Raw genomic sequence first — 27,184 nt, forward strand, 5'->3', positions numbered from 1 at the left:
CGCACTACATCAATCAGTGATCCATCCGATCATAGACATAGAAAAGAGTATGGACTGGAAATACCTACAGAAAAAAAGTGCCACTCTGTAAACATAAAATGGCGGCCTTTACTAGGGCTGCAAGCTGTTTCAATACTAGGATTACCATACTCGTACCTACTAGATATAGCATTATACTTAAAAAAATACGGCATACATGTATTCATAAGAGAACAGAAAGGGAAAGTAAAAGGTAGGTAGGTGGTGTACTGTATCTTTCGTGTAAAACTTGTAAGTATTGTATGTTGTGTGCAATAAAGTATATTTGTAAAGGAAGGTTTAGTCAAGATTTATCTAAGTCGCTTACACAAATCTATAACATTCATTACATTCTTTATTGCGCGCAGTTCGTATCAACCTGGAGTGTTGGAGTAGGAGTAAATAAGAACAGGAGGTAAAATGAAATATAAATTAGATCGTAAATCTGTTCATTAGCAAGTATTTATTTCACACGTTATTAATTATGTACATTATAATTTACAATAAATACAAATTTATTAATTTCTAAACAGTGTCAATTTGTTTAGAAACTATCTTTGTGACACCCTGTCACATTGATTTTTTTTCATTAAGTCGTTTGATCTTGAGGCGTGACTTGTTCAGCTTTTCTTTTAAATTTTTCATCTCGTCTTCTTGAACTGACTGAAATAAAGTTTAATAATAATGTTAAAATAGTGTATGTACTAAAATATATCTGATTTAAGTGCATTGTGCAGCTGGTTGAATTATACACTCTATATATGTATATCATGTTAAAAATATAAAAAAGAAAATTATTTGATATACCTTTTCATGTAAATCCAGTCGACACTTTTGGATTTAATATCTGAAATCAAAGATAATAATCATTTACTTATATAAAACGTGTACAACTCATAATTGTTTAGACATAAAACAACTACAGACTTAGTATATACTAAGATTATTAAGTACATAATAATATGTAGTTGAATGATAGATAGTATAAACGTGTTGTGATAACATGATACCAATATCTTATGTATCTAGCCAGCAGTGAGATGATGCAGGCTAGGCTGAAATTTAAATATAAATTTAAACACCAACAGCCTCTAACCATAGAGGTCTTCTCAAGCTTTCATTTCTTGGAAATCTGTTAACGTAAAAATAATAACTAGTATTCTTAGCTAGTATTATTGGCGCAACACTAATTTGACTATGACGAATAAAAATGTTGAAAAACAAAGAAAAATACGGCTTGTAGTATGGAAATTACTCATTTTGGTCTTTGATTGGGTGTACGGTGGAAGTTTGGTGGAAGTAGGTAGTAAATTATTTTTATTATGCTTGACTTGGCAACTCTTCACTGGATCTGTCAGTGTCAGTCAGTTCTGTCTGTTCTGACCTGTCGGATTGGAATGTCATTGCCTTCCATCCGTACCGTTTTGTGCTATCGTGTAGTTTGACCCACCAAATCGCATAGAAAGTATAACGCCAATTATAAATCAAAAGTGTAATGTACTAAATTATCAACAATAAAAATGTTTGCAACAAAAATGGGTCGTGTTGTTAAGTACGGTTTGTTCGGAAGCGTTGCTATAGGAAGCGTTATGGCTCTGCGACTACACGAAGATGATTATAATTCTATAGCAATAGTGCGAATTACTAGGACAGCACGTACTGCAGTGGATATAGGAAGGATGTATCAGTCAATGCTGTATAGTCAAGATTGGGACACAACTTCTAAAGAGTACCAAGAAATCAGGAGTAAGGCTCATAAAATGGGCGCAATGAAACTTCTCGAGTTGTGCAAAGCAAATAAAGGAGTTTACATAAAAGTTGGTCAACACGTAGGAGCCTTAGATTATTTGCTTCCAAATGAATATGTACATACTATGCGAATACTACATAAGGATGCTCCACAAAATAATGTTGAACAGTTGTACAAAGTTATCAGAGAAGATTTAAAAAAAGATGTAAGTTTATTCTTTACATTTTTGAAATAGAAATACCTAGTTATTTCAGAACATATTTAATTGTTTTAAGTATCTGTGTTACATATTAGGTACAAGTATTGTAAGTTCTAAATCACCAATTTTATAATTTTCAGCCAAAAGATTTATTTGTTGAATTTGATCCCGAGCCTTTAGGCACAGCATCTTTAGCACAAGTACATAGAGCAAAACTTAAAGATGGGACAGAGGTGGCAGTGAAAGTTCAGCACTATTTTGTAAGAGAAAACATTGCAATGGACTTACGATGGATGGAATTCATCATAACAACAATGTCTAAGATTTTCCCTGAGTTCCAAATGCAATGGCTAGTAGATGAGACGAAGAAAAACATTACTAATGAGTTGAATTTTTTACAAGAAGGTCATAATGCAGAGAAAGTTTCGGAACTATTTTCTCAATATGAATGGCTGAAAGTGCCTAAGATATATTGGAAATATTCTACAGAAAGAGTACTAGTTATGGAGTATGTTCATGGTGGTCAAGTGAATGACTTAAATTATATTAATGTAAGTATTAGGCAATAAACATTATTATTTTTTGATTAGATTTGTTATACCCAGTTATTCAGTAAAATATTTACTTTAATAGTAATATTATTATCCAAGTGACTATGAAATGAAGTTAAAATAATCAAATGTTGTAAAACAAACAGAATTATGCAAACATGTATTAGAAAGACATAGTCATGTTCTTCTACCACAAAGTCATGTGGTAGGAGAAAGTAGCACAGACTAAAGTGTATACCAATTTCATAACTTAAGATTTTTTTTTACCAATTGGATTTTGACGAAGTGCCAAATAATATTGTTCTGATATTTAATTTAAACATTCAGTATGTTGGCAAAATGTGTTTCAGTATAATCTTATGTAATGGGAAATGATGATATGACCTACAATAAAGGTCTCTATCTATTTTTAGGTGGTAAAGGTTTGAGATAAAAATATGTTTTCTGTTTCAGAAAAATTGTATAGACAGAATGGACTTGTGCCAAAAGCTTGGAGATTTGTATTCTCGCATGATATTTGTGACTGGCTTTGTTCATAGTGACCCACATCCTGGCAACATCCTTGTGAATAAAGAACCTAATTCAGATAAAGTTATAGTGTACCTACTGGACCACGGTTTGTATGCTGTAAGTTGTAGATAAGTATTTTGTTTGCATCCTGCTTGGGAAATGCTCAGTAGGCCACATCACATGCTAATGGTATAGCAAACAGTATATTGTGGTATGTAGTTTTTAGTCCGCGTGTCAGTGGGATTGTATAGGTTAGATTAGACTTTACCTACAAATGTAAAGTAAAAACTAGGCCCTAATGGACATTAGGCGTATGCCTTATACAAGCAAGTTATGTTCAAAGTTTAAAGTTAAATTTTGAAAATGCCACACCCAAAATGGTCATTTACTAAAATTAATAAATCAAATCAATATTATTATTATTATTTCCCCGGTGGGAAATAGGCGTGAGTTTATGTATGTATGTCTGTATTAAATCAAATCAAAATCTAATCAATTTATTTGCGAGAACACATAAAATACAAAAATATAAATATTATTCAACACCTCTTGTCGAAATGACCCTAACTGTATCCTTATTATATAAACTTTTAAATACACTTCTTCACAATTTCTTCACCTGTGTACAGTGAAGAAATAATAAAAAAAATATCTATTCTGCCCACAGAATAGATATTTACAGTAACCCATTACTGTAGTACATATCCAAAAATTTAATTTTATAAATTGATTGGCTGCAAGTTGTCTTTGGTTACTTGTGGCTCTGCCCACCCCATTTGGGATTACGGGCGTGAATTTATGTATGTATGTATGTATAAATTGATTATTGTGTTATGCATTTTTAATGTGTATGATAATTTTGATTGTTAGCAACTTATAAGTTGAAGGCATTTGTTTATGAATGCTATTGTTTGCATAATTTTATAGGATGTGTATGCAATTAAGATTTTATTGATGACATTTTCTGTGAACTTAGAATGTTCTTTTCTAGGCTTGAGTTACTGAACTAATTGATAATTATATTTTTTTAATTTATTTTATTTCAGCAAGGGGTTTAATAATTTGACCACTAAAATTTATAGGTACTTAAATACATTTTGTTTAATTTCTGACTCCGATTCTGTTTACTTTCAGCAACTGACAGACAAGTTCCGGTACAACTATTCCAAGCTTTGGCTGTCAATAATATCCCGGAATCGTGCAGATATGCAGAAGTTTTCGGAGGCATTGGGAATACAGTCTGATTTATATGGATTGTTCACTTGCATGGTCACAGGCAGACCGTGGGATTCCATCATGAAGGGAATCGAAAAGACCAAGCCGACGAAAGAGGAGGTGTGTTTTACTGTTTTGTTATATCTTAAATTCAATGTTCACAGTACCCAGAGACAATGCCGTAAGGAGTTAGTATGAAACCGCGCCGACAAACTAATGCGTACTATCGAGATAAGCTTACAGAAACAAAACTACTAAACTTTGCGTTCTGCTTACTTACCATCGTAAACCCACCCAGTAGGGTTTACGATTGAATTTCTGACAATAGTTATAGTTTGATACTATTAGGGTCATTTATATTACGTCCGATTCTTATCTGATCCGAACATGACGGATAGTAGAAAGTTACATACAGATATCGGATGACGGCGATGTGGGATGCGTAAACAACCATACAAATATATCTACGGCCATTTTGAATCCGTCATTTGACAGATTCGGATCGGCTAACTTGAAGTAGTGTGGAAAGACCCTTATAGTATTGAACTATGGTTATTCTATCGATAGTGAACATACCTACACCTTAGAGGGTGAAAGCCACAAGTAATCAGAACGCAACTTGAAGACACTTTTAATACAAAAATCCAAAAGTTAAGGTAAAGGTTTAATGTTGAATCTTATGCATACTTTGATTCATTATTACGAAACCTCAGTCTAGAATGCTTCTGTAGCCGTTTCCGTGTGTATTGGTCTTTATTGATGTCATGTAGTTCTGGCCACCACATTCCTGAAGGTAGAAACCGCACTTCTGCATCATTTTCTCTTATGATCTTTCTCCGTCTGTTTCTGTGGCCGGCGGTGTGGAGGGCGTTGTCTAGCCAACCCGTTACTGTTTACTATATAGTACGCCTTTTTTTTTTCAGAAAGTAGTCTTCCAAAACGAGCTCCCGAACTTCCTCCAGCACATAACGACTTGTCTCGAGACTGTAGACAGACAAGCGTTGCTCGTGTTGAAAACAAACGACCTTATAAGAAGCATAGAGTATGCGCTCGGGTTGCACGAGAGGATGTGTGGGTTCTTGATCATGACCAAATATTGTAATGAAAGTGTTTACAAGGCTGAGTATAACGTAAGTGCTGCAAACTAAAATCTCTTATTTTGTATGTATTTTGACTACACTTAACGTGATCTTTTGAAGCTTGAGTCAGAGCAGCGTCAATTTTTATAGTTTCGTTTAATTAGCTAGGCAAGTGGTTAAATCGTCCAAGTTGAGCATTTTGACGACAGACGTTGCTATTACAACACATAGTAATTTGTAAAATACCGACGATGCTACAAGTCGCTCCCTATGGCTTGTATTGTACACATTGATTCCGCTTTGGGACAATCCCATTGTTCTATTTTTTTTTAATTTATTAGATAATTGATCAAGGGGAGGCCTTTGCCCAGCAGTGGGATCGTATAGGCTAAATAAGATAATTGATCTCTGTTAGGGTTGGATTACATTTATGGCCGCAGCGCATGGCACTTTCCTATGCTTCTATCCTTTTCTATCACTCAGAACCGTTATTTGATAGAGCGAGATAATGGCAGGATACGGCAGGCTGTCGTGCGCTATAGCACGGTATTCATAGCACAGGCGGAAGAAATGCGGTATAATGCCAGATGTGGTTCAACCTTTAGAGTATGCATATATTTAATTATGTTTATTTTGCATTGTTTCAGAATTCGAATTCGAAAATAAGGAAACAGTACTTGAGAGCTAAATACGCGTGGTCGTTGCTCATACTCTACATTTATGGCTTCTACCTTAACTTGTTACACAGATTCGATCCATGCTGACCAAAAAGTATTAGTTAAATTATTTATTACAGTAGAAATAGTCTAAAACTTCACCAAAAACCCAGTATAGGTAGTGTAGTCTTAAAAATGGTGCTTAGTAAAAATAAACTGTCTTAGTAAAGATTTGATTAGGGGTAGTGTATCATAATTCCTAGTCAAATATAGTCCAAAAAACTGTACCTCAATGAATCACCGTAAACATTCTGTACATAAAGTATTGTTGTAACTTGTAAATATTAATCAATATATCCAACATGTTGTAGCATACAAGATTCTTATATTTATACAATGCTGTTTTTGTTTTACGAAATTATAATAAGTTATACTTAATAATTTATTTATTTACTTTCGCAAATTGTCTTTTATTTCAAATGAATCATTAGTTCTTTTATCATGAGGATGTTACGGATAGGTATGAAGTTTGGATCTCGATATAGAAATACCTAATATTTTACTGGTTTCGGACACTGGCTACGTGAGAATAGAAGACGTTACGACGATAGTATATTTATCTCTTTTTAACTTATGACGGCTCATATTAGTGTGAAAGACAAAACCTGTGTTTTTCTTTCGTCTTAAATACGCTCCGATATTCTAATACTTGGTCTTTGTTTCGGAAACAGATATGAAATTATTCGCGGACAGTTTTGAAAAAGAATATACAGGACAGTTTTGAAAAATAATTATACAGGAGTCGGTGTACTAAACTTTAGATTCCGCCTTTATTCGGAGCTTTTATATCGGCTATTGAAACAAAAACATCGTTACGTGATTTTTTGTCTCTTATGTAATGACGCTACATTAAGTAAGTAGGTACAGTTATGAGAGAAATATAATGTACCCACTTTAGGATTCTGTCGCACTAACATATTTGACATTTAGTGTGACTTACAGTTCAATTTGTCAAAAAAGTTAATGTGACATGGTACCAAAGTGTATACATATTAATGCTCTTGACCGTACCTACTATCAAAAATATCGCTTATGTATTTAAAATGTTTTATTAGCATTCATAAAAATTGTATTTACGCAGGGATTCTATTTTCCAAATTAGATAATTTTTTACTCAACGTTGTTAAATCACTTTGAATTTTCAAAAGAATATTAGCGAAGTTATCCTTGCTTTTCTTTCCGTTCAGCCTGAAGATCAAGGAAGTGTTAGAGATCCGACTCGAGAGAGTAGAATTGTGGAAATCCTTGAGAATAAAATTTGGCGGTAATTTATTCTCCATTGTATGCAGTCTGCCTTGCCCCAATGTGTCTTCGGACAATGTTGCTGCGAAAAAAAGAAACTAAATACCAATAATGATCTATGCTGATAAATCTGCCTACAACCTATGTAATGCTGTGCGGATATCACACACACACTCAGTTATCAGGAGCGTTCCTGGCCGAAAAACAATATTTAATCCACATATCAAAACCTTACTATTATATCCATATTGTGATAGTCAGAGGTACACCGAACCGTGGTAGCCCAGTTGGTAGATTCCATCTCCCTAGAATTATCCCGTTTTTCACAGGGTCCGGTTTTTTACAGAAGCAACTGTCTGTCTGACCTTCCAACCCGCGAAGAGAAAACCCAATGTTAGGTCACATACCTCCGAAAATGCATTTCTCGAGAATGTGGTTTTCGTCACGATGTTTTCTTTCACCGCTGAGCACGTGATAATCATTTATGATCCAAACATGAATTCGAAAACAAATTCGACAATCATTGGTCTAGGCCTTTGTTGGATTCGAACCTGCGACCTCAAGGTGAGAGGCAAGCGTTCTACCAACTGGGCTACCACGGCTCTGAATTCGGGGTTCGTAGTATACATACATAAAAAGTAAATGAGTACCTGCTTAATAATTATCATTCCATATACTTACAGTTGGTATCGTGAGTTTTCCTTTTCTCCCGTTTGTCATCAGACGAGCATTCAGACAACGGAGTTATGTTGTCCAGAGTAGCGACGTCGTCCTCTCGTCCCATCGTCAGCATGTGATTGTGGATCGTTGTAGTTGCTGTAAATGAAAATATAACGTTTGTACCTACACGCATAGAATAATCAATAATAGGTACTTCCATGGAGTAACTATGTAATACAATCTACCTATTAAGAAGTACGTGAATAAAACAGAGTCCCTCACCATATACTAGAAGAATTGCCGATAAACGAGCGCAAATCAAGGGCGGATCCTCGAGTTGGGGGGGGGGGGGGGGGGGGGGGGAGGTTGTCATAACCCGTCCCCCCTGGGCGATAGGTTGGGTCATGGGTGGCTGAAGAAATCCTTGGTTGTCGTGACGATGAAATTGATTTTATGAAATGAAACAGCAGCGTCTTGTCTTGTGTTGTATTGAGAGAAGGGGCGAGCGAAAGCTCCGCGAATGAACGTGATCACAATAGTGTTTCCATATTTAAAAATATAAAAATATATTATATGTTTTCAACAGTGGCCACGGCAATTTTACCTAATACGGAGATAGCTTGTCTGCGAACTGGTAACCCCAACAGTTGGATCCGCGAGCATTTTATCATGGGCTAGACTAGAGGTCCTATAATAGTACATCTACTCCTTGTCAGCTACGTTTAAGGCCCTTGTAATAAGGCGCGAGTGTATTGCCATTACCAGGGCATAAATCCTGAAAACCAAACTCGAAAGTCAAATTCAGTGGTTTAGATTCCGACTCGAGATTCGAACCAGGGACACTACGATGCAAGTCCGCGTTCTCCGAACAGCGGCCATTTTATATGTTTTATTTATATTTTATAACTACAATATTAAAATAATACACAGACATACATTGCATACGTTTTCCCGGTAACCACACCTCCAATATGAACGGCTTGTGGGGTTCGTTGCCTTTGCAGAGCTCCGTGAGTGGTATTTCGACGTTTTCATTGTTTTTTAGTACGATGACTTCTTCGCAGTAGTCTGGCAAGTCCAGCAGATGCCACACTTTATGTCGCAGGGTCGATATAGAAGCTGTCGGCTTTACAGCCATGTAACGAATTAAATCTTCGGCGACTGAAATTTTGTAGTAAATAAATAAAGTATAATAAACTTGAAAAGTCTTAGGAATTAAAAGTTAAATGTCTTCCAGATTGCTAATAAAGAATTACTATACCCATAATATTGTCACCAAGTTAAGAGAGACTGCGCTAAATTAATCTTTTGTATTGGACATTTGTTGATATTGCGCACTTACGTCTATTTCAATATGCGCGATAAAGCGATATAGAGAGATATGTGAGATAGACCTCTTAAGCTCACAGTTCATTTGAGCCACCCGCTCGGCGTCCACTCGTCATCGATAGGTGGTCTATGGATGGACGCCGCGTTATCACCAATAAACGTCACGCGGTCAACCAGTGGATAGCCGAACGTGCAGTCAACACAAGGCAAGCATGTGAGCAGCGAGTTGTCACAGAGTGGTCCACTCGCCGTCCGCGCGTAGAGGGCTTACGACCGCGGCGATACGGTGCCGCTACTGAGTGATCTAGTGAAAGTATACAAGTCCATATAAAGAATACTAACCACATGAGGCGAGGCTGTGCGGAGCGAGAGCCAGGTGGCTCTAATTGTAACCTTTGGTCTCCATGGTCCAGTGGTTTAGCGTTGGGCTCACGATCCGGAGGCTCCGGGTTCGAATTCCGGTGGGAACATATCACAAAAATCACTTTGTGGTCCCTAGTTTAGTTAGGACATTACAGGCTGATCACCTAATTGTCCGAAAGTAAGATGATCCGTTCTTCGGAAGGCACGTTAAGCAGTTGGTCCCGGTTATTACATGAGCCATGTCAGGGGCCTTTAGCGGCTCAGGAATAACCCTGATACCAGGGTTGATGAGGTTGGTATTCCACCTCATAACCCACACGATAAGAAGAAGACTTGGTCTGTACTTACGTCCCAGGTCATGCCTTCGGATGAGAAGAAACGCAATGACGGCCTTCTGGAAAAACTTCCTGGGTGTCCGCAGCAACTTTACAAGGGACATGGCTCTTAAACATCCCTAGCAGATTCAAGTGAAAATAATACACTATTTCATTTTAACAATTTTGTGCTGTCATCTCGTACATTTCAGTAAACTTATGTCATTTTTACTATGGAAAATACTCTTTGGGATGTATATGAAATGTAATGTAAGAGTTTGTAGAAAAAAAATAGTTATTGTATGTTTGTTTGAATTCAAATGTTCATGAATATTTTACCATCTATTATGATTATTATTATAATTTGATTATTCATTGTTCTTAAGAAATATTAAAATTATGCTTATTATAATTACGAATTCTCATAATTCCCATATAAAAAATATACAAAGTGCAAAAAATCTCCAAGAGGAATAAGTACCTACCTAAATGGTAAAGCCCAAGGTGTTTTAAAACTATCATACTTACACAGCGCTTGAGAGTTGTTTCTTAGTAGGTATTTTTTCATCGAGGTAATAAAGGTTATTACCAGATACATATAGAATTATGGTGGTACCTATATTTCTTCTCTTTATTTTGATCAGAATAATATGGGTGGAAGACATGTTGTGCTTGGGTATAATAACAAGGGACATCATTTATACCCAAAAATAAAGATAAGAGATGCATATGTCTGTTATCCATGAAATTAGAAGGTTACACGAAGGTAAATCTGTACAGCGCCATCTGTATTTTTCTGGGGAAGGTCGCCTGGAAAGTCCCTTGTTGACAATTGCAACATTAAAATACCTTTAAAAAAAAAGGTTATAAAAACTATTAATTCTTTACTATTTTTAAATTAATTTTGTATTCATCGAACTTCTCTTATTGTCGGACGTGTTTGTAACCTTTGTAATTATCTACTAAAACCGAATTATATACGAAGTGGCAAAACAATCAGCGCTTCTTATAATACATTCTGCGAGTGGTGAAATAATCAATCTACACACATTTAAACATCCCTCATTAGTCATTACAAAAAGACGCACATTGAACCATTTAAAAATAGAATTTCTTTTCTATCTAGATAAATTAGGTGCCAATTACGGCATTAAAAACTTACAAATAATTTATTGCATTTTATTATTTTTAAATAAATAAACAAACATAACAACGCAACATTTATATGCCTATATTTAAAATCGGATAACAAACCTATATTTGCTATTAACGATAGTTGCTTATTTTAATTTATCATTTAAATTATTTCACGTAAGCATTTTTTGTTCACAGTAGTAAATCCATTGTTTTGATGTAATATTCACAATAAGGTTGTTATTTTATAAAATACATTGTTACATACACCAACTTTACACATAAAAACCTGTTCCTCTATCTACAGGCTGTTCTGATATTTCCTACCATTTGCTGATCAATGTTGTTATTTTTCGCACAGTTTGACAGCTTGAAGGGCGAACATTAGATTCTGGTACCGCGACCAAGACCATCTCTTCGTGAGGAAGTTATATACGATGCCGTGAATCATCTCCACATTACAGTTATCTGTAAAAAAATGTGTAATTATTATATTACATTACATGACATACACGGCCTATATACGTCCCACTGCTGGGCACAGGACTCCCCTCAATCAACCGGAGGAGCTATGGAGCATACTCCACCACGCTGCTACACTGCGGGAGTTGGTTGTTGGTTGGTTGTTATATTACACTATACGTATTATAATATACAGCAAAAAAACATATGTAATATGAATGAATGAAGTCAAAAAATCCAAACGCCACTTTGTGGCTAATTTAAGAACAATGTTTTATGATAGCAAGTAACTCGTTACACAGATTAATGCGATCGCAGCGCCGCCGCTGTCATGATGCGGTTTTTATTCGAGATACGCTTTCGTTAATTATCCCACATAGACTAAAAATTATTATCAATCACACTGTACTTATATAAGTAAAATAAGTTAGTAAAAAATAGGTAGCTACCTATAACCGCCTTGTTTTTATATGTACTTACGTACATACCTAGTGTATCGCCGTCACACACGAAAAAATATATGCTACAAATTCGTGTACCTTGAGTAAATTATTCTTATAAAATCCCACTGCTAGGCAAAGGCGTTCTACCTAGTATAGGTCTCAAGGTCATCGGGCACAATGAGAACGATTAATGAATAAAATAGAAACTGTATGTGCAACTTACTTCTCTCCAGCAAAAAACTGAGCTCGTTCGGAGTCGTGAATTTTTCGATTTGGTGCGTACCTTTCGGTACCAAATTAAGTATATTTTCGGCTATGAATATCACGCTCAATTCTGCTAGTTTAGATCTACAGGGCGAAGTGAAGAATATGCGTCCTCCGGGCTTCAAGGCGTGGACACACCAGCGGACAAATACGTGCTTGTTATTTACGTGTTCGATGATCTCGGAGGCCACCACGCCGTCGTAAACGCCGATATTCTCATGAGCGTGATCCTAGAAATTATTATAAGTACTTAGTTTATTAATGGGTAATCCATTAGCTCCCTAAAGCCTGGAAATCGGTCATGGGGTGAAAAAGCCATCTTTGAATAGACCGAACTGGGAACTGCGGTACGCGCGGCGCGAATTTTATCAAGGTTTTCGACCAATAAACGCAGCAAAATACTATCTACTGTAGATAGACTTCCCACGGCTATTGGTCGAAGCCCTCGATTCCATTCGATCAGGTGGGGTTTCTGATAGAACCTAGTGTGGTATTGAAGCACGGGCTATGGCGCACCTGTATTCTTACTGGAAGAGCTACATAATTCTTACCGAAATTCGCTAGCGCGAAATACTGGGACGATAACATATCCCTATTACTTATTTTTACCCTAACAAAAAAATAAATGCTTAGAATTTTCCATGCTGCTTCTTGCTTATAATTTGAATCATAATAAAATTTTTAAATGTAAGTACTTAATGTTTGTCACTCACCTCGACTGTAGTCCAAATATAATTAGGCAGGTTTTGAGATAGCTTAGGATCTAAGAGAGCGTGTCGTGTGGCTAAGTCAACGAGATCCTTGCTTGCATCAATTCCAACCACTTTTGCTCCGAGTCTTGCTAGAGGCTTTAAAGAAAAAATAACGTTAAAACTGTCTAAAATCATCTATTTGAAATGGTAAAGGCAGTCATAACTTCAAGTGTGGGTAAAAGTTTTTTGAAGCATGAATAAAAAACCAATTAGTTTTGTTTTTTTCTGTCTGTCTGTTGCAGTTTATCACTGGTCTGTTGGTTTAAGCGTCACAAAATAATACAAAAAATCTTGTAGGTAGGTAGTTACGAAAACGAAATATCAAATACGTAGAAATGATGTTCCATAATTCAGAACATAGGATTGATAGCCTATTCCTGGGTGGCCTAAGAAAAATGGATGCTGTCCACAATTTGTCTTTAGCGGCTCAATAGTTGATGAGGTTGAACAGTGGAACCGATACCTGCACACCTAATTTTATTTTAGTCATACCCGCCATTTTCTTATCCGCTGAAAAGAAAAGGGACGGACGTTTGGCAACTTACTATGTTCATTAATAACCTGGACGAATAAACTAGGCATCCCGCTGATATTCAACCTTTTTAATTGAAGTGAAGTGTTGACAGCAGTCAACTTAATTCTGTCGGGTTATTGGCCAATATAAAATTTTGGGGAGGTATTTTAAATTTCTGCCTAAAATTTCCCGTCCCTTTCCTTTTCATTAGATAAGAAAATGACAGGTACAACTTAAAATAAAATTAGATGGTGTGTAACAGAATCAGCACCATTGTCATGTTAAGTGATAAGTTATGTTCATTATTAATCAGTTCATGATGTTTTTGTTCAAGCACATTGTTCGCTGAAATGAATTGCTACCTCAGCAATAAAACCTTATTAAAGGGCAACTGTCTTTTCTACCATTTATAACTGTTTTCTTATATTATTATAAGTAAAACAATTTTTTTGGTACAGTAAATTATTTTTGCATTGATTTGTATTGTGTCTTTTCTTACCTCGGACAATATACCCCCACCGCATCCAACATCAAGAATGGTTTTTCCTGTAAGTGGTGTAGGCGTTCTTTTATGAGCAGCACAGTCTGCTAAACCATCTCTGATGAAAGGTATCCTGGAAAGATCAAAAGTCAATTTTATATATAAAATCAAATAGTAAATCAAGTTTTCATGAAATTTTAAGTAATATTAGAAGCAGCATTAATTATTAGATGAAAACACACTATTGACCGGTGTCACATTATAGGGTGACAATCACAGGAACTTACCCGTTTTCGTGATGGTCATTTCTTCTTCACCACTACAACTACTTATTGCATAATTATTACTAACAATAGCTTTTAAATATAGTCACTTTTACTGATGTAATGTGTTTTGATCCGAAATAATCATTTTTTTATTATATTATTCCCTTATAGTACAATAGTATCTATATTATCATAAATAATATGGGAAAAAACATTTTTTCACAGTATCCTTAGTTAAGTTAGTTAGTTAAGTTAGTTAGTTAAGTATATAGACCTCATTATTATAAAATTAGTTACACAGTCATAGTAAAAATAACACTGAAAATAGTTAATCTGCATGTAACTTACCGCAAGACATTAAATGAATGAAGAGCTTTCATTGGGCCCCGAGGATCCCACCATTCTGTGAACATCTTTGCATGATGTTGAATATCTGAACAATCAACTGTTGAAGTTGTTTCCAGAGTGTGTTTCTTGGAGTTTTCTGACATACTTTCGGAACTTATTTTTCTCATCATCAACCTTAAATGAAAATAAGTATTAAATTGTGTTTCTATTATACCTATTATATTCATTACATGTATGTCCATCCCTCAGGAGGTATGGAGCAATAGCCTAAGCATAATAAAAATAATTAAAACATGTTTTAGTATAAATGAAGAAATTACTTAAATGTGAATCACAATTATCAGTTTTATACGACTTACACTAAACAAATATTTCATGATTATTATGAGGGATCACTGAGTAACAAATTAAACATCAATGTAAGGGGATTCTTATCCTATAACCTATACAATTTTATATATTATGAGATGTAAAACAAAAAGTAGCCACAAGATGATTCATGACATCAGTCTTGTTTTGTAAACAAAAACAAGCCCTCAGTACTTACACATTAGCGCTATAACTCGTTCTCCTCAGAAGCCAGAACCGATCTAGAATTTTTGTAGACATTATTGGTGCTTTCACTAATAAATATTTGCCTTTATTACCGCAAAGAACCCTTTAAAATTATACAGCTACACTTTGAGGTTATTCAATTTCTTATAAGTACAGTAAAAATATTTTCTTGTAAATCGATCTTCAGTATTACTATTATTATTAAAAGTGAAGGAAACCAGAAGTATAATAGTACGAAAAATAAAAAACACTGCTTTTAAAATTTCCATCAACCGGCTCTTATATTTTTTAAATTTTTTGCTGTCTGTCCTGTCTAGCTAGTGACTAGTGTTGTGTTGCCTTGCAGTAGTCAGACAGAAGCAATACTGTCGATAGTATGTATACCTTTGAAAAAAATATCGGCGGATAATAAAATTACAGCTATGTATACAAGGTATATAGCTTAAAATAAACTTAGATGGTGTGTACTGGAATCAGTACCACTATTGATTTAAATAGCTACCGATCCTATCGAAAAACAAAATAACTATTATTAATGTGTCGTTCGATATAGGGGTTTTTTTTTTTGACTCAGACAGATCATTTTTTTAGTTAAAAAAATATTCGAGTCTTCGACAAGGCTAAGTAAGTTTTTCCCTAATAAAAATATAGATGCCGCTGTTGAACACCTTTGTTTAACCGTCTAATTTCATAGATTTCTGCCAAATACATCTTTTAACCTTGTTTTGATATAAAATGATGGCCCTTGTTATTACACCCAGGCACAACAAATTTTCCAATCTTTGTTATTCTGTTCAAAATAAAGAGAAGCAAAGGAGATCATCGGATTTCGGCCTAAAAGTCAAAGTGCCGGCCAAAAAATAATTTTGCTATAATCCGTTAGATCTTATCTATCTGAGCATTTATTACTATGGCACCAAAGCTGTAGGGTCAATATCTTCGGTTTTATTCGAATTAAAAAAACTGTATTTTTCATACATTTTTGGTCAAAATGTAAAGTGCCGGCCAAGTAACAATAATGGTATATATCCTTAGAACTTATCCGTCTGAGCATTTATTACTATGGCACCAAAGCTGTAAGGTCAATATTTTCGGTTTTATTCGAATTAAAAAAAAAACATGAATTTTCATACATTTTTGGTGAAAATTTGAAGTGCCGGCCAAGAAACAATATTGGTATACTCCGTTATAACTTATCCGTTTGACCATTTATTATTAGGGCACCAAACGTCTATGACCATTATTTTGACTTTTGTTGGACTTTACGTTATAGTTTCTGTGTGAAAAGTGCCGGTCAGCAAAAAACACATGTCAAAGCTATCGAGAAGATACCCGTAAACATTATTCACTATGACAAAAACGTGTATGACCATTAGTTTGGCTTTTGTTGGATTTTAATTGGATTTTTTTTTGTAAAAAAATAAAACATAACAGGCGCGTTATTTAAATGGAATTAAACGTCTATGACCACTATTTTGAACTTAATTCGATTTTTCAAAAATCTGGTGTTTTCATAGATACCTACACTTTGGCGAAAAAAACTTTTATCTGGTGATAATGGAACTATTTTGCTAAAGGCGTAATATAGTCGTCTTTTTGACACATTTTTATAAATTAAAAATAGGTTTGCGTTTACGCTTTAGAAGCTACTTTTTTGTTAAGAAAAGTGTGTATACAAGGAAAATACAGTGGGGTGATAGAGGTACTACGTTATTGGCCGAGTAGCACCAGGACAATGTGATCGGCATACATGCAAATTACAACTGCCCGACTCCTGTCTTCCCTAACAGCTACTTCAGACGTCATACCAAAATACGAGTTTCGTCACTAGATGGCAAGCTTATCTTTGGAGTGTAGTAACCATCTACGGTCATAATAATTCAACCTAAACTTAGGCCGTAACGTTGAGTGGAATGCAAAAACTACAGCCAACGTCATATCTAAGATCAGATAGTATTAATATAGAAGTTCACCTAACAACACACAAAACAAAAACACAAAGTATTTATCTGACTAATAACTAGTCATTGGGAAAGCTCTGCTTGTTGTCATTGTTAAAATGTATTAAAAATAAAGATTTTTAAAAAGTCCAATAAAAGCCAAAGTTAAAATAATGGTCAGAAATATTTTGCGCCAGATTATTAAATGTTCAAAGTTGTATTGTCTTTTGTAATCCGCCGTATCGCAGTTTTTGCCCAAAGTACTTTATTTTTAAACAAAAAAAATAAGAAAACAAGATTTTTAAAATAAAATAAAGCCAAACTAATGATCATACACGTTTGGTGCTATAGAAAAAAATGATAATAGGCATCTACTCGATACTCTCTATATAGTATTTTTGCTGGTCGGCACTTTTCACATTTGAACTAAAACGTAAATTCCAATAAAAGTCAAAATAATGGTCATAGATGTTTTGTGTCATATTAAGAAATATTGAGAAGCAACTATTAGACAGATTCGACGTATTCTTTTCGATTTCCGGCATTTTAACATATTAACCAAAACGGAAAGTCCAATAAACGTCAAAATAATGGTCATACAAGTTTGGCGCCATACTAATAAATGTTCTAACGGTCCTTTATAATACGCCTGTATCACTTTTTTTCCAAACGGACATAATATTTTTTTTTACAAATTGTATGAAAAATCGAGATTTTTAAAATCCAATTAAAGCCAAACTAATGGTCATACACGTTTGGTGTCATAGTAAAAAATGTTCAGAGCAATCTACTCGAAAGGTTCGACACATTTTTTTTCTCTGGCCGGCACTTTCAAATTTGGGCCGGCCAAAGTATGGAGAGCCGATGATCTCCTTTAGGTAGGTAACATTTTTTTTTAAATGCCGCAACGCCATAGCGGTAAGTAACGTCACTTTCCCATTAGTTAAGTATAAAAATATATGAAATTATGTAGTAGTATAAGTTTTAAAAATATAAACAATAGAATAATTCGTTATCGATAGTTTTTACACTAACGACATCCCTAATAATGAAAAATCCCTAAAAAATACAGATTGTTAGACATTTGACCAAGGTCTTTGCATTTGACATTGACATTTCCTTTTGTTTTGGTTTTTCCAGAAGGGCAAGGCAAAGGAAACTGTGCCCATACAGCCATGTCTTATGTATTTTTTCTTGATGATGATTAATGAAATAATGAAAGGTGATGACGATGAATGATGAAACCTAAGCTCCCACCCTCGGAAAAGACTCCTACTCCGAACCCCAAACAAATTAACTCAAAAGTCCGCATAGCATCGCTTTCGGTCTTCCAAAGGCTTGCCTTCCGCAGCACTAAATCATCTTTCTTTGTCGGTCATTCCGGTAGCAGCCTGCTATACCCGGATGCCGTAACGACGCAAAGAACAGTGGAAGTGATTTCGACTCATAGGAACCAAACCCGAACCTTCAGATCGTAAACGCATCGCTCTGCCTCTGACCATTAGACCATGGAGGCTGTTCCACCACTAAATATTTGCGTTAATATAAATATATAGGTAGGTCAGTGCATTGCATACCAGTGCATACCTACTTATAAAGGAACCCTAGCCTAGGTATGCGAGCATTGTGCGAACGACTACGTCTCGTAACTAAAGTTTTTATTCATAGTCATAGATCCTTATCTACCATCTATGTGTCAGGTTTTTTAACGCTTTTATTTCTAGTCTGTCAAAAAGATAAACAACTTTGCCAATAGCTAGCGAGTTTATTGTCTCGGATAAGAGAATGAAATTATAATATTTTGTAAAAAAACAATTCAGTTGCAATGTTCAATGATTTGTTGAAAATCGTCGGCAAGGTTTTTAGTTTATTTATAAAAGGACTTATTTTTGAAGTTGGCTTTATTGATTTAGTAACCAAAAATAGTAATGAACAGTAGTTAAATTACCCAGGTAGGTACCTACAACCTTATAATATTTGGTACCTAACCAACATCACAATTTAGTATTATTCACAGTCGATTTTGGCTACGGCGAATTTTATTATTATTGCGTAGGCAAAAATGTATCCTGTGTGGATCATTCTATATGTCCAGTTTAAGCTCCTTCAACCAAGTCTCTGCCACACAATGCAGTTAGGCTATGCCACCTCGGAACCGGTGTAGGGGCACTCGTTCGCTTTGTAAGATAGGGTTTGATACGGGTGACCGCATTCACAGTATGACGTCTCCTTTAAGCCCCATTTATGTAGGTGACGGTTCAACTTCTCGTGGTTGGTCCTACACCGGTTCATTCGGGTCCAGATTATTCGCTTGGTTTCAAAGCTACCGCGTCGAAACCTTCCGCGTGGGATCTCTAATATGGTCCGAATTTGCGCAGTTGAACATATAATATATACTTACTCTTAATGATGGCTAGTTTAAGGCACTTTTTCTATCTCCCTCTCTCCTGCAGGCAAGTATGGCAGATAAGCATTGCCTCCTTTAAACATGGCTGCTCCGTCAACCATGGTGCTGGTTAGCATACGTTGTTACCCCAGCAGCGCAAGGACGCCCACTCTCCCGGTGCCACCCATGATTTAGTCCTTAAACTCGAAATCGTGGTATAAAAGCTAGGAGCAATTGTAACCTTGATTTATCATCATCCTGCACATGTATTCCTCTTCCATTTATTTCTGTCAGTCGTCCTCTCAGTACTTACTCACACCTAGCACAGAATCCATCCACACTTTCTTAGGTCGTCCCCTTCTATATTCATCCACATTCATACTCATAACTTTCCTCGTTATATGCCTTATTAATTGTAAGCTTAATTACTTACTAAAATAGTTTTTCGTGTTCTTCACCCAAAGGCTCCTAATATTGCTCATATATCGACTATACATATACTAACTCAAGTGATAATAGTAGCTAGAGCACCATAGTAACATTTATATATCAATGGGAGCAACTGGTTTAAAAAAAACGTGCCCTCCGAATTACGAATCATGATCTTCCATCCGGACTATTGGGTGACTAGCCTGCAATACGCTGATCAAACTTTACTAAGGGGGATCACACCGATCATTTTTGTGATATGTTCCCAACGGGATTAGAAGCTCTTCAACCTCCGGATTGTGAGCGCAACACTCAACTACTGAACCATGGAAGTCGTTAAAGTTGACTCTTTTCAGTCTAAAAAAAAACTCGTCAGGTAAAGGATTCTGCAATTCCCTGACCTAACTTTACTAAATGGAATCACACCGTGATTTTTGTGATATATGTCCTCTCCGGGATTCGAAACTCTTCAACCTCCGGATCGTGAGCCCAATGCTTAACCACTGGATCACGTAGGCCGTTAAAGTTGTCTTAAAAAACTCGTCAGGTAAAGGAGTATTGCATTTACGAAGGGCCTTATGGATTTTATCTTATCTAATATGATGGAAATATTTACATACGGACGGGCCGGTTACTTTTGCTCACCATACAACGCCCATTCAATGCATGAATGTGAGTTATCTGTAGTGACCGTTCACCCCAATAGCAATACCTAGAATCACGACGGTTCTGATATTTTGAGTTTTTGAGAAAACGTCATAACTTTTTTTACAGTGAGAAGTGATTCGGAAAATTCCAAGAGTTAATACAACTTAATGCCATATCTACTTACCTATTTAATTTCTGCCACAATCTTCAGTTAGTAATGCTGGAGCTCTTTGATGTGATGTTGCAAGCTGTATATAAATATTGTTTGCTATTTGACATGATTAGTTAGCTAGAGATCATGAAAAATATACACAATTTTTAATCACAGTGTTTTATTTTAGCAAAATCTTTCTTTTATGATTTTTATCACCTGATTGTCTGATTGTCGACAAGAGCGCAGCTCTTAAATAGAGAGAGAGAGAGATTGTCTGAAAAGTAAGTTGATTCCGTGCTTCGGAAGGAATGTGAAGCTGTTGGTCCCGGCTATTAGCCGTAAAAACAACTCCACCAACCCGCAGTGGAGCAGCGTGGTGGAGTATGCTCCATACCCCCTCCGGTTGGTTGAGAGGAGGTCTGTGCCCAGCAGTGGGACGTATGTAGGCTGTTTATGTATTTTATTTCTTCTGAAATGTATGGCTCACGTCCGTCATTCCATTTCGGACCCAAGATACCCCTGGCAATACCCCTGGTGGTATAGTGGGTCTTTTAAAGTCAAACGATACCCCCAACTAATAGTGTTGTGACACTAATTAATAATAGTTTTGTCATCTAGTTATTTTTTTGTATCGTGAGAGGTACCGTGGGTCCGAAATACGTTCGTTATTCCTATCGGGATGGGCAGAGTACATCGTAAGCACCCAACCAGGGAACTTATTAAACACTTGTTAAAAGTCAAGTTTAACACGCATGTTTCTCTAAAGGGTAGGCAGAGGTGTATAGTACACCCACTACTCGTTAGCTATGTTTAAGTACCACACACAGGACACAGGGTACTATTATAGTATAATCCGTGAGGTGTTATGACCGAGAAAAAATGTGCAAGCTTTCTTAGAAGGGCTTATCGATTATACGCGTGTAAGTTTATAGGTAGTAAGGTGGGTAATAAATGATACATACTTAATATAATAATGTATTCATGATAAGTGCGAAAAAATTACAAATTTGAGTAACGTCGTTTTCTTTTTTACAATTTTGGATCATTTATCATTAGCTACTTCTTCGTTTACAAGCGTGTTTACAGCAGAAAATGGAATCGTTATGAGTTTTTACGTACTAGACACCTATCACATTTTATGAGATAACTGAATAATATGACTGCTCTAAAATAAAAGACAATAATAAAGAAAAATAGGCGGGTAAGATTTCTTGCTGTTTCTTTTAACAGGGAATGAATTTTAATAAAAATATCTGATCCCAGGTACCTAATAATAAGTTATTAGTAAGTTATTATTACATACTTATTACGTGCTAATTATTATACTTACTTACATAAATACTGACTAAAGCGAAGACTGCTGCAGTTTACTTCAAGTCGATTTATCGATCGCATTATTTTTGAAAATAGTGGTAATTAATTATAAGTCGCGTATTTTGTGGAAGCAAAGAAACCATATTTTTAATTTAAATACGATGTAAGTATTCTTAATTATTGCACTTTTAAAAAACATGACACAATATAAACTTAAGCTCACGACTTGCCCAATTGCCCAATTGGGGTAGGTAATACATCCATTGCCACATGAACTAAGTACGAACCTGAAACTGAAAGCCTACAATCGTTCAATCCATGAATTATTCGTCAACAGAACAGTAGATCAATCAAAGATTCATCAATCAATCAATCAATAATACTTTATTGCACAACAACATATACAAGGACAACATAATCAACAACATAATCATTTGGCAGTCACCTTTCAGCCCACAGAAAGTAAGTACTCACACCTCACCGAGCTTTCTGTTAGACCGACGACGTGATAGGCGGTGAGCCGTATCGCCGTCTGTTATGGTCAAGTCAACTTTGTAACAAACATGACATAATATATTATTATGTTGTTAAATACATTGGCTCTATCTCTCTCTACTGTCAACAACATACTACCTACTTTAGAGGTAGGTTGTAGGTACGTACAAGATGAAAAACAAGCCGCAGTGAACTAGAGTAGCATGAAATGTGAGTTATTTTTTGATTACATGCTATGCGCTAGCTACGTAAAAATAAAGATGTCCTGTTGATTGCTGTTATTACATAATGGTTCCTTTGAAATCAGAGCGCAAAAGCTAGTCTAGAACTTAAATACAGTCAAGGAACAGGCGAGAGGCGATCAAATAACTACAGTTGACTCCAAAGGTCTAACGGTATTGACAGCTTTAATAAATTAATAGTGGAATTCCGAAGGTCCAGTTAAATTGCTACCTACACCTTTATAATTTGATTAGGTGAGTATTCGTTAAACTATTGTGTACTATAGGTATTCTATCTCTTCTCTTCTTTCTTTGTGGTTATTTTTAAGGCTTATTTCGGAAACTGACAGAGGGATCGTGTTCTTTATAACACGGACCGCTAGGGCATTTTTATATTACTTATATTGGAGTCCCAAAATGCCAGACAATAGAAAATTACTTAGGGATATCAAGAGGAAGTAGTACCTACGTATATTGCCTTACGAATAGTTCTACGATCACTTCGGATCCGTCATTTCACGGAATCGGATCGGATTTGGATAGTATGTAATGAGAAAACGCCCTTATGTAGGGGATTACTGGGAGGTTAAAAAGGTTACATAGAAGCAATTCATCTAAAAAAGCAATTTTGCGATTTGACATTGGCGCATATAAAAGTAAGTGCACAATGCAAACAAATGTCAAGTAGTAATATTGCTTTTTTAGATTAATTGCTTATGTATTTTTAATGTGATTCAAGTGCAATAAAGAGTCTTTGTTGTTGTTGCTTCGATGTGGCCTTTTTAACCCCCATCATCACCATACCATACCGTGAATAATATCTATCTTAGTAATTTGTGTCAAAAGTGGTATTCAAATTCAAATTATTTATTTTAGATTAATATCCATAATTATAAGTATAAGTACATCAGATTAGATTAGATAAATTAAAATTAAATTATATATAAAATCAAATAAAATTAATATTATTAATAAAAATGAAATTACACGAAATAAAATAAAATACATTGGTGCCCACAAACCCAACCCAAATTCAGTTCGACAGCTCCCATATGAGTGCCGTCCTACACTTACAATAAGTGCAAGAAAGGGATAGAGCTAATTTTAGTCCTGTCAAACCAAGTCAAAATTAGTTCGGTGGTTGCTCGAACTGTCACCAATGATAACATTTATTATTAAAAAGTAATGGTTAGGTATCAAAAGGTGTGGCAAGTCAAGTTGTTTTCTGGTTACTTATGTATGAATAAGTATTCCTCTGAATTCGGGAGTGTTTATCGTACTTGTTAATAATATACGTATAATTATGTTTTTGTCAACCATTAAACCACAGTAAATATCTAAATATAGTAAGTCTGTTGGCTTTGATGATGTAATGGAGAAACGCGTTATGAATCTGAGATATTGCTCTCTTAGCCCATTCATTTGAATTTGTTTAGGATTCATGTACTTACTAAAGAATCATTTGTCATCCATTTTTAATATTATACACGAAAAAAATATTGACTGTCTGTTACCTTTTCATGGCGAAACTGCTGGACCGATTTGGATTAAAACTGACACCTACTTACTTTTTATAAGTACATGGAACTTACCGAGATTTTTCTTGCAGCTACTTTTCCTCGGCTGTACATTTTGTGAGAAGCTGGTTGTACAACATAACATAAACAGCCTACATAAGTCCCACTGCTAAAAAGCTGAAGCTGGTTGAAAGTTATATATTTTTATGTAATATGTAAAAGTTGACGATTCAAAGTTTAACTGTGTTACCTAATCAATAAAAATATATTTGAGTTTTGGTTTTACTTTTGGGAAAATTTCCATAAACAGGCCTCTTCTGTTCGGATTTTCGTTCAATATCGACGGTAATCAGCATTGCATTTTCCTCTGGTACACTTGTAGGTACTTTTATTTCCATTACGGTATACTTTCCAGATATTAATTGAATGATCTTACTAGACGAAGACGCGGGGAAGTGGTAGTAATTGATAAAAGCAAGCAGCCACTGCTGAAGCCCGTGAAAGTAATAAATTAAAGTTATGCATGTTGACAGGATTCCTTTCATAAGGGATGGCCTACTTGCAAACACATCACGTGTTATGGAAAACGAAAAGCCACTTAGAAATATAAAAATATTAGATGTAGGCTGCGGAGGAGGAATAGTATCAGAGGTACATTGAGCATTTTCATCAATTTTCATTCTTCTTTTTCTTCTTATCGTTTGGGTTGTGAGGTGGATTATCAATCTAATCAACCCTGGTGTCAGGGTTCCTATTGACCCGCCAAAGGCCCCTGATATGCCTCATATAACGACTACATAAGTATGTAGTCCCGGTTACTATTTACTGATGTACTTAAGTAAGTACGGCTTAACGTGCCTTCCGAAGCACGCATCTTTTTACTTTCGGACAATCAGGTGATCAGCCTGTAATGTCCTAAATCAAATTAGGGATCACAAAGTGATTTTTGTAATATGTCCTGACTGGGATTCGAAACTGGGACTTGGTACCACTGGGCCGTAGTAATTACATGAGCCATGTCAAGGGCTTAAGGCTCTATAAAAATCCTGACATCAGAGTTGCTGATGTAGGTCATCCAATTCACAACTCACACGATAGAAGAATTAAACGGAAACTATTTATGAGAGTATAATATGAACGAATGCTTTGTTTTTCAGGCTTTTGCGAAACTTGGAGCGAATGTAACTGGGATAGACGCGAGTGTAGAGCAAATACAATGTGCACAGAAACGTAGCAAAAATATTTCCAAGCTGGATAGATAGTATTCACGACTATCCCAATTGGGGTAGTCAGGGGTACATCCATCGCAAGATGAACTAAGTACCCAGACCTTACCGAGCTTTCTGTTAGACCAACGTGATAGGTGGTGAGTCGTATTGCCGTTTATAATGACTCATTGGTGCAAATCCTCATCACGAGTGCGGTCGAACTGTTCCGCCTCGCGGGAGATAAGGAGGATAAGGATAAATTTTCAGAGCTGATGGCCAACCTCCACTAGTTGGAGAGGCACCTGAAGAAAAAGGTGCAAATCCGATACCGGGGTTTGAACCAACGCTCCCCGATTGAGAAACAAGCCGGTGTAACACAAGACTATTCATTAATTCTTACCACAGGAGAATTTATTAAGTACCTCTCCAAAATCATGATTATCATCATCATCAGTCAGGGATGCCAGAACTACACACTTATTCTTCTATCGTGTAGGTTGTGAGGTGGAGTACCAACCTCATCAACCCTGGTGTCAGGGTTACTATTGAGCCGCGAAAGGCCCCTGACATGGCTCATGTAACGACTGCTTACTTACATAAGTAACTAGTAACCGGGACCAACGGCTTAACGTGCCGTCCGAAGCACAGATCATCTTAGTTTCGGACAATCTGGTGATCAGCCAGTAATGCCTTAACCAAACCAGGGACCACAAAGTAATTTTTGTGATATGTCCCCATCGGGAATCGAACCCGGGACCTCTGGATCGTGAGCCCAACGCTCAACCACTGGACCACGGAGATCGTTTTAGACACACTTATTACGTACTGCAGAACGGTTTCCAGCTGGCTATATTGTACTTAGTATTATTGATAGATTAAGTGCATTTTTTTAGTTTTTCTCCATTTTCGTCTAGAACAGAGACTTAGATAGTAGGTATGTACCTACTAACCTGTTATGAACATGCCACTAGGCACAGCCTGTATTGTAAGAATCATAGATATTGTCTCAGAAAAACGTGAACACAGTAAAAAACGTAAACTTACATTAAAAAAATGTAATGCTGATTATATAAATTCCGAAAAAAATAATTTTTTTGGAATAAAATATTATTATTATTATTAATTTTGATATAACCAGCTAAGTAGGTATACGTTATTACATGAGAATAATAATGTAATAGTTATTGGTTCATCATTAGCTGTATGACGCCCACTGCTGGGCATAGGCCTCCCCCAAGGATCTCCACGACGATCGGTCCTGCGCTGCCCGCATCCAGCAGCTTCCTGCGACCTTCACCAGATCGTCGGTCCACCTTGTAGCGGGCCTACCCACTGAGCGTCGTCCGACACGTGGTCGCTATTCGACTTTCCGCCCCAGCGGCCATCGGTTCTCTTCGCTATGTGTCCCGCCCACTGCCACTTCAGCTTGGCAATTCTCCGAGCTATGTCGAGCTATGTCTCCGAGTTATTAGTTATCCCAATGATTTGCCGCTATTGTGTTCAGTAGTGATTTCATTCTCTTTGGTTGTGTTCATCTCATATTTTGTTATGCTTTGCATCTTTGCCTTCTTTGTTTTACCCTCAGGTTATACCCCTATGGGGTTTTACCTTATACAATCTGCGACACAAAAAAAATATATAGAATAGGTTTATGTTTTTTCAAGCCGTTTAGGCTAACATGGAAGCAATAAGTACTAATATGATTCA

General features: G+C 36.0%; 4 protein-coding genes across 4 annotated transcripts in view; 2 read left to right on the forward strand and 2 right to left on the reverse strand.

Moving 5' to 3' along the window:
- LOC126371088 (uncharacterized) overlaps positions 1-27,184 on the forward strand; it is a 421,730-nt gene that overhangs the window by 133,078 nt on the left and 261,468 nt on the right. The window lies entirely within an intron of this gene.
- On the forward strand, positions 1,388-6,441 carry LOC126371081 (aarF domain-containing kinase 1). Its single transcript, XM_050016275.1, has 6 exons — positions 1,388-1,973; positions 2,108-2,518; positions 2,972-3,145; positions 4,163-4,363; positions 5,167-5,373; positions 5,970-6,441. Exons 1-6 carry the CDS (start codon positions 1,539-1,541, stop codon positions 6,084-6,086), a joined length of 1,545 nt encoding a protein of 514 aa, XP_049872232.1. The 5' UTR covers positions 1,388-1,538; the 3' UTR covers positions 6,087-6,441.
- Positions 7,064-10,071, reverse strand: LOC126371112 (uncharacterized). The gene is made up of 4 exons (XM_050016323.1): positions 9,981-10,071; positions 8,877-9,101; positions 7,962-8,096; positions 7,064-7,362 (listed from the first exon to the last, which is right to left on the reverse strand). The coding sequence occupies exons 1-4, from the start codon at positions 10,069-10,071 to the stop codon at positions 7,112-7,114; spliced, it is 702 nt and encodes a 233-aa protein (XP_049872280.1). The 3' UTR covers positions 7,064-7,111.
- LOC126371100 (ubiquinone biosynthesis O-methyltransferase, mitochondrial) lies at positions 11,112-15,486 on the reverse strand. Its single transcript, XM_050016307.1, has 6 exons — positions 15,158-15,486; positions 14,611-14,784; positions 14,015-14,129; positions 12,963-13,097; positions 12,209-12,479; positions 11,112-11,548 (listed from the first exon to the last, which is right to left on the reverse strand). Exons 1-6 carry the CDS (start codon positions 15,217-15,219, stop codon positions 11,427-11,429), a joined length of 879 nt encoding a protein of 292 aa, XP_049872264.1. The 5' UTR covers positions 15,220-15,486; the 3' UTR covers positions 11,112-11,426.

The sequence above is a fragment of the Pectinophora gossypiella genome, chromosome 12 (genome assembly GCF_024362695.1).
Source record: "Pectinophora gossypiella chromosome 12, ilPecGoss1.1, whole genome shotgun sequence".
NCBI lineage: Eukaryota > Metazoa > Arthropoda > Insecta > Lepidoptera > Gelechiidae > Pectinophora > Pectinophora gossypiella.